General features: G+C 37.4%; 1 protein-coding gene across 1 annotated transcript in view; it reads right to left on the bottom strand.

The window, feature by feature from the left end:
* Nucleotides 1-221: 221 nt before the first annotated feature.
* The window catches only part of LOC145661667 (uncharacterized), a 70,204-nt gene continuing 61,126 nt past the window's right edge, over nt 222-9,299 (bottom strand). Inside the window, exon 3 of the mRNA XM_081726993.1 lies at nt 222-351. Coding sequence (XP_081583119.1) covers nt 232-351 — 120 coding nt within the window. The 3' untranslated portion in view covers nt 222-231. The remainder of the gene's footprint in view (nt 352-9,299) is intronic.

Raw genomic sequence — 9,299 nt, 5'->3', positions numbered from 1 at the left:
AACGTTTCACACTTCAATTTCAACTATTGTTCAAAGTCCCATTATACACAGTAGTATTCTACAAAACTGACTTAACTTTGACGGAAATTGTTGTAGGTGATAGCTTTCAAAACAACAATAAACCCTCCGGATAATTAGAACTGAAGTCAACCGCCAATATTATAGCCAAAATACAGTTAGATGTTCTATCTTACGGTGGCAGTTGACACTTTCTCTTTACAGTTCATAGTTTTACCAGCAGAGGACTGTGTAACTCTTTTCATATTTTGAGCAAAGTAACCCCGTCTTACTGTACTTAAAGAGATACCTTTTAATAATCGTACGCTCTGGTAACATCGAACTGGAGGATATCTGAAAAGAAAGAAAAAAAAAGATTAGCGATTAGTATTAACACATTATTTCACACACGTATGGGAAGTATGGAAATTATTAACACACGTATGGAAGGTGTTATAGAGGTTTATTCGTCCATCCGTGGTTGACAGTATCTGAGCAAAAAGTGGCGAGAAACGATTTTCTGGTATGGATTCAGCACCCCGAGAATGGAGTTTATCTGCATCGTTATCACTATAATGAAAACGAAAGTATAAATAATTGATATCTACTCCAGTTTCCGATTTCAATATTGATTTCCATAGAGTGCAAACCTAATTCTACAATATATTGATCCACATAAAGCAAAAACCTAACATATTCATAGCATGAAAAAGAATTTAGTGTCTCAAATATAGTTCAGTATCGGTTGTAATTCCTTTATTATAACAGGAAGTGGCAGAAATGTAGCATTCTCGGTTTTAATATTGATTGTTTTAGACCAAGAACGGCAAAGGGTAAAAAAGAGAGTTTTTTTTTTTTTTTTTTTTAAATATGGATTCCAGCATTTCAAGAACAAATGCTAGGTCTGGCTTTAGCACTCCATCAGAAGTGATACTAATTTACTATAATTCCGGTTACAATATTGAACCCTATAGATTAAAACCGGATAATTCATGGAAGGGAATTCAAATATTTCAGTTTAACGTCTCACGTTATTCCCTTTAGGCTAAAAGGAGACAATAATTAAGGTGAATGAATAATGATGGAAGAACTGGTGGAATGCCACTGGATGCATCTTCAAACTTCCTTCTAGAATTACGTTGCATAGTGATAACAGAATAACAGAAGTGACAATCCAACACACAAAACATCTTTATAGGTAGTAATTTCCTCTCCTAGCGCCCTAGCGGCGAAACCAATAACTACGGGCAGCTTTACCAGGTACTGAAACTTTTTGAGTTTTCGTTGCCGTTGATACCACTTTCGCTTGTTTGAGTATTACTAAGCGAGCTTCGTTCAGGTTTGCAATCCTGAAGATAATTTGTAATATCATTTTGTTGTATTTGGTTAAGCACGAGTTATCGTGGGTGTTGTTAAAAATAAATCATGTAGCCGTCGGCAAAAAGTAGACACATGATACTACTGCAGGATTCAGACAGCTTCGAGGTACCAAATGATACTATTTCCTGTCAGGATACGAAATGAGGATATGAAATGCAACTTTATGGGGCGTTTACACTTGGTCGATTTAGTCGCACGGCTAAATCGACTCGTTGCATTTGCGACTAAATCGAAGCAACTAGGCCGAATCAGATCGATGGATGTGTTCAATTGTTTCAACCGAAATTGAATGCTGCTTGTCGACTCGCTCTCCTCTGGTCGATTCGAAATCGACTGGCAATTTTAAAGATGTCCAAGCAAGCAGTAATTGGTACAATTTGCGGTGTTATAGCAGAAGAAAATAGAACGTCTTTTGGGGCGTTTACACTTAGTCGATTTGCATTCGATTCAGTTGAATTGACGTCACTTTCAACTTAATGGACCGTGTAAACAGGAATTCAACTTAATCGCTTGTTGATCGAAGGCGACTAATCGACTGGCAACTGAATTGAAAGACGTTCTATTTTCTGTGGTTGAAATAATTGAACACATCCATCGATCTGATTCGGCCTAGTTGCTTCGATTTAGTGGCAAATGCAGCGAGTCGATTTAGTCGTGCGACTAAATCGACCAAGTGTAAACGCCCCATTTCAATTCAGTTGCCAGTCGATTAGTCGCCTTCGATCAACAAGTGATTAAATTGAAGTCCCGTCTACACGGTCGATTAAGTTGAAAGTGACGTCAATTCAACTGAATCGAACGCAAATCGACTAAGTGTAAACGCCCCATTACTCGGATCTACTTAAGAGGCCACGGTGAAATTAAAATACCGCTAATTTTACGGTAATTATTTGATATCTTCAAATAGATAAAAGATAATTGAAATGTGGAACAAGAGCGCCCTAGACAATATTGTAAGGATCCCCACGTTGCCGTACCAGGCAATAACCACGTGTGAACTACATGTGTTAATAATAAACACAAACAAACAGACGACGTTCCCGAAGAGGAGTCGATCACTATCGCCAACAGTCGGAAGGACGAGTACCCACGATGGAAGCCTACAAGACAGAATAAAAAGGACCTGCACACCTCGACCAACATCAATCTTCCCGGATTGATCACAACACCTAAAACCCCTCTCACGACGCTTGGTCACCGAGAGGTACCTATCCTTATACCCACGACGCTTGGTCACCGGGTTCCTTTCCTCTTTCTCACGACGCACGGTCACCGAGAGAGAGATACCTAATCTACACCCCTCTCACGACGCTTGGTCACCGAGAGTACCTCACCTCAAAGCCCACGACGCTTGGTCACCGGGCTCCCATCTAATCTTACCTGATATTAGTGGAATTTCTTATTATTTGTGTACATAAAACTTTTGTAATAAAAAGGTGAAGGGAAAAGTCCAAATCCCGAGTACATTTATTGCTCTACCCGAGAAATCTTTACAATATTATTTTACATGAGATACCGTTATCACGACTCACTTATCTGCTTTCGATTTCCAGTCATTTATAAAATCGGCATTTATTTTCGCGTTTCTAAATGGCTGCGAACGGAAAGCTCCTAGGTTACTCGTGATAAAGGTACCTCATGCAAAATAATATTGTTTAGGGCGCTCTTGTTCCACATTTCAATTACCTTTTATCTATTTGAAGATATCATATAATTACTGTAAAATTAGCGGTATTTTAATTTCACCGTCATTAGGCTTTTAAGTGCTAGTGACAGTTACTTCTCCATATGTTTCCGATATCACTCCATCGCCTTATAGTGACTTTTGCAGTGCAATGTTTTAAATGATAGACCTAACTTATTTGACATATCCGGGTCAGAGTATTTTCATCTTAAAGATCTTGAAGAAGCTTTGGGAATGTGAGTTAAGGGTACAAAATTTAAATACCATTCCGTCCGTTCGGTCAATTGGGGATTCAAAACCTCCTATCCGGAGGGATTAACCGATCTTTAATATTTCATACAAAAAAATCCAGAGTGAGTAATTTACGTACTAGTGAGGACAGTTTTTCGGTTACATTGATTTTGTTCGTATTTCATAAATAGTACGTATATTACATTAATAAGTCCATGTCATGATAATTAACAATAATTAGGATCACGCTGCCTGGTGTTGTAGGATTGTAATGCTAGTTGATCCGCCCGTTACTCCACAAAAAGCTTTTGAACGAAAGAAAATTTTTGAATTCTATTTTGTGCAATACACATCTAGGGTGATTAGCTCGACCGAGCTCCTTAACCCCTAAAAGGAAACGTGGGTGAAAATTCACCCAGATGAAAGTTGTTTTTTGCTGCAGACTGGCAACACTGCGTTGACGTTTATTCTCCATGCTATGTTTCTCACTTGATAGTAGCTTTATGATCATGGTGTAAACCTGTTTATACTGCTTTCTCTTTACGCTGTATATGTGATTGTTGGGTGAATTTTCACTCATGTTTCCTTTCACTCGACTTTTTCCAATGGGTTATTTGTGGAGAACATCGGGAGGTCATTTGCAAAAAATGCAGAACTTAATCAAGACTAGTAGATGTTTCATCACCAGCTTCAAGGTGAACAGCAAATAAAGTTCTCTGTTGATAAACATTAACATTTTTCTACAAATTTTTTTTTCAACTTTTATACAGCTGTAAAATTTAATATCCCAGATATAGCCTATAAGTATTATACCAAAATCTTTTAAATTTCTGTATTTAATTTTTCACAATTTTTCTTGATTCTATTAAATGAAAATATATTCTGAATTACTTCATAAATTCTCAAGTAAATATTTATATTATCAGAAAAATGATAGAACTAAATTGTTTTTGTAAGAGAAAGAGTGCAACAGAAATGCAAGATCAAATTTTCATGCTACATCATTCATTTCCCTGTTAATCAAGTATAGTTTTATTGAGAAAATGTATAGATGTACGTTGAGTTAGGAAGTTTTGGGGGGATCAGGACTCGGTTAATCCCCCTGTGGTGTGCCCTTGCATGTAATACTAACCACTTCATCTACCAGCATAGATACTTCCCTAGTAACAAGAAATATTTCGACCAGTTGGCGCGTGGTTGACTTTTGGCTTTCCACGCTTGCACTTGAAATGCATGCTTTCACACAATCTGCCTTTTGTTGTACTTGCAAGCAATGCTTTAGATCCTTCACAGACTGTCATAGCATCACTGGCCGTTCGTTGGCTATTGACTTGGCTTGCAAAACGCTTGAGTCAAGCTTGGATGGAAGACTGAATGCAAAGTTGCTCCCATGTAACTTCGTTACTGGAATCCAGCTTGCAACATGCTTGCACGTTTTCCGATCAAGGTGGATGCAAGCTTGATCGACTTGCATTGCAATCTTGTTTGCTGTTTGCAAGCTGTCTCTGCTACTAGGGTTCATTCATAAGTTAAGTTTCGGGTGATCTTCTTTACTGTTTTAGCAGAGTTTATTTAATTATTAATCGCTTAATTAGAATGTCATGATTCAGGATTTAATTTAAATTATAAACAGAAAGGTAGAATATTGGATTTAACTCTTTCTTACTTTTTTCTTTCTTTTTTTAACTCAGAAAAAATATTGCTATTATTAGACGATTAAGATTGTTATGTGCTATTACAGAAATTAAGAAACAGGTGGCGTTCTGTCTATCACCCTTAAATGTGTGACTAACTAAACTTGTTCGCGTGCAACTACCGAACATTTATCACACGATAATAGCACACGTTTTGTAAGCAAAGCTGTAAACATAGGTGCTGTTACCCTTTTGATCACTGTTTGTAGTTGGCAAACTTCTTACCTGTCATGTGCAATTTGTTTAATCATATAGGTGTATGGAAGCAGAAAAAAATATACAGGTTGTTTCAAAAGTCCTCTGATATAGGGTAACTGTTATTATCAGTGTTACAATAAAATGTAAGAGCAGAAACCGTCTCCAAATATTATGTTTTCAATCTAAAGTGAAAGAACTTTTCAAATCGGATGAGCCGTTTGGCTGTACACTCTTTATGTGCCCAATGTTAAATAAAAATACAACGTTGCCATGTATCTGGACCCACAACATAAGCAAATGAAGTTACTGTTTGAAATGGGGGCTTGCCATCGAAACGTTAGTGTAAAAGACAGTAAATTAATTCACTTATGTTGTGGGTCCAGGAAAATGGCAACGTTGCATTTTCATTTAACATTGGGCGCATAAAGAGTGTACAGCCCAAAGGACTCATCCGATGTAAAAAAATTGCTTCACTTTAGATTGAAAACATCATATTTGGATTCGGTTTCTCCTCTTACATTTTGTTGTAACTCTGACAATAACAGTTATTCTATGTCAGGGGATTTTTGAGACACCCTATATATATATATATATATATATATATATATATATATATATATATATATATATATATAAATCTATATATATACAGAGAGAGAGAGAGAGAAAGAGAGAGAGAAAGAAAGAGTTCATTTACATAGAAGTATGTCTTTTCTTACATAGTTCTCCATTCCAAGGGTATTCCCATAGAAACGAAGTACCCAAAGTTCAAAATTTGCTTATATATTGGTAAATACGAGACTAGTTAGCCTTCCTCATTAGTCAGCCGTGTAGCACCTAAAATATATGTAATGTACCATTACAGGTAATAAAAGTGTTGTTTGGAGGGTCCAATAATTTTTGAACGCACTGTACTACGTAAGTTTTCAATTATAACTTCGGTCTGTGTAGTGTCTTTACTAGTTCTAATCCAAACCAAAATTAATGTGGAAGCTTTGAATAATTTAGTAGGAATAATATTTTGGGGAATAATGTCTTAATTTATACATTATTTTATTGTGAATCCCGTATATGGACATTTCAGATGGATAGGCGTCGAAATTATCATCTTAATGCGATACGAAAAAATAGGCCCGCTATTGGACATAAATTTTTGTAATTATCTACCAATCTGATTTTTTGGCAGAATAATTTAGACCTCTTCGTCACTACCAAGATCCGGTTTTATCCAGTTTTTGCTATTTTTCATTCGTTTTATAATTTTCCGCCGCCAAAACATTCTTTTCTGATTGAACTATTTCCTGACGCTCTCATATCAAGGCACGAGAATGCTCATTCCCTACAACCGGAAACGAAGCAAGCACAACACGTATCATCGGCTCTTTCAAATTTTGGGAAATGTAGAAGAAAAAGCAGCATAAACAAGGTAAAATCAGTTTCATTTTACAAATAATCTCACTGGAAGCTGAAGGGAGCCTGAGTTAGTTAAAATTCAGCAGTAAATCAGTCAAAAACAGTAAGATATACAATCCGATTCAGAAGACGCCATGTTTGCTGGATATAAATAGTGATGGACAGGATTTGCAGTGCTGTGTGTTAATTCTCGATTTTCAAATGAAGTTTTAGTTATCTAAACATCTAAATCTCCTTTTCATCCTTCCCGAAATTCAGTTTAAGGTTACGTTAGGCCTGTCCATTTATATATCGGAGTAGTGTATATATTTGTGCATGTAGTACAGTAAATGTGATATTTTTTATTACCATTAACATGGCGGTATTCGTAGGTTTCTTTGTGGATTAGTTGATTATCTTATGGAAGTGTAAACAAAAGAAAAAGGCTCTCATTTACTCCTAAGTTGATCAAGCTTCCAACCAAAATGGGTTAAACGATTTTTCATTAGGCTTCTTTTCCCTTCAGGCAGGCACGTAGCCAGGATTTCGTGAAGGGGGGGGTCCGTGACATGAAATACTGTGGTCATCACAAAAGGGGCTCGACCACTCTGAACTATTTTACTGGAATATATATTGGTTCGTTTAGCCAGGATTTCGTAACGGGGGGGGGGGGGTGGCATGAAATTGTGAAGGCCCAGGAGCTCGATCAATCTAAAGTACTTTACTATCAACATATATTGGTTTGTTAGGACAATAAAATGAGGATATGTTGGCAAGTATTTTAATAACAAACTATGAAGAAATTTCGAGCAAAATAATAAAAAAAAGTATTGAAAAAGATTTTGCAATATTTACGTCCTTCTCCTGTTTATTCAAATATAACAATTTTCCTTTCGTTATGACCTCAATTATTATAAAAAGTACATGCTGAATACTGTCTTGTAAACTATCTTCTAGTATAAATAAAATAAAGAGTTTGTTTGTGTGTCTGTCTGTCTGTGTGCGGTTTGGGGACCAGACGAGTGGACCGAGAATTACCAAATTTTGGTCAAGTGTGCCTTGGCCCAGGCCCCAGATCAAGACTAAGCGTTTTTTCAAATTTCGAAACAGTGGGGTCTCAGGGGGGCGTTTACCGGAACCGGCTTGGGAACCAGACAAATTGACTGAGACTTACCAAATTTTAGTCACATATACCTTGGTCCAGGCTAGAGACCAGAGTTAAACGTTTTTGTCGAAATTCGAACCAGAGGAGACTCAGGGGGGCGTTTACCGGGACATATAAAGGTAGTAGAAAATGACCGATATTTATTTTCTTATTTATTTAACAGTCACCAGATACAGCTGAGAGGCCATTTTACATTGAACATCCAACAACATTAACAATGGAAAGGATTTGGGAAGGTATCGGCCAGGGCCTGTTTAGTAGGTGCCATCCCGGCATTTGCCTGGTAGGACCGAGGGAAACCCTGGAAAACCTCAGTCAGGATGGTAGGCAGCGAGATTCGAAGCCACGACCTCCCGAATGCGAAACCAACGCTCTACCACTTGAGCTATTAGTGTCGAATTCATATTTTCGCGGTCGCTGAAATCAATGGTGAAACTCCAGTCGCATTAACTTCCAAATTCACGCTATTCGGCTCCGGGCCGGGGGTCACCGGAGGGGGGGTGAGATACCAAGACATATAAGAGTAATCCAAAATGACCGATATTAGTGTCAAATTCATAGTTTTCGCGGTCGCTGCAATCAATGGTGACACTTCCATTAGCGATGACTTGCAAGTATGCAGGTCGGGAGTCAGCGAGGGGTGAATAGCGAGACATATAAAAAAAATAGCCCAAAATGACCGATATTAGTATCAAATCCATACTTTTCGTGGTCGCTGAGATCAATGGTGATACTCCCACAGGTGTTGACTTCCAAACACAGCCCCTGTGCGAAGCATGTGTATATTCAACTAGTTTTACAATATATGCGTTCCTTTCTCTCTTGAATCAAATGCTAACAGAACTTTCTTTCAACATAATTTTCTTTTATTATTCCGTCAACTATTGTCGGTTCCAAATGACAGATTAAAGGAGCAACAGAATATTGTCCTTGAAATAACATGTTTGATAGTGCAAGTATGCGATAACGAAAAATTATGATTAAAAATGTCCTCGCTGTTACACAACAGCACTTATACTTTCAAAAGCTTGAAATCTCCCTGACTAGTAGCAGGAATTCTGAGAATACCATAACTTTTCTTGAAATTTCAAATTCCCTGACTCTTCCAGAATACCTTGCTTACCTCGCCACCATATTGCAAGTAATACAAATCTCCTCATAAGAAAGAGTAAGCAAAAGCTTCCTGTAGTTTTCTTTTTAATTTTTAACACTGATCCTTCTTTTTGTCATTTCATTTTATTTTATCCTTCATTATTTTTTTCATTTCTGGTCTCGAAGGGGGGGGGTCCGAACCCCCCGGACCCCCTTCCTTGACTACGTGCCTGCTTCAGGAAAGGGACCCTCACAATTATATATCTTTCAGTGACGTTAATCGTACCTTGGAAAACCTGATTTAGTTTGCAGAAAGGCTATTTGGCCCTGATCATTTCGTTTTCCTTTTTCAGTTCATAGAGGCGATTGGTAAAATTATCTTATTTGGTTCATATATAGTTGAGTGGTGTGATAATATATGCATTAGTATGTATAGTCATATGTATCAGTATTTACTTTCTTGGGT

The sequence above is a fragment of the Thermobia domestica genome, chromosome 10 (assembly GCF_964235325.1).
Source record: "Thermobia domestica chromosome 10, izTheDome1.hap1.1, whole genome shotgun sequence".
Classification (NCBI taxonomy): domain Eukaryota; kingdom Metazoa; phylum Arthropoda; class Insecta; order Zygentoma; family Lepismatidae; genus Thermobia; species Thermobia domestica.
Note: the sequence above shows the minus strand (reverse complement) of the source record. Positions and strands in the feature narration are given on the sequence as shown.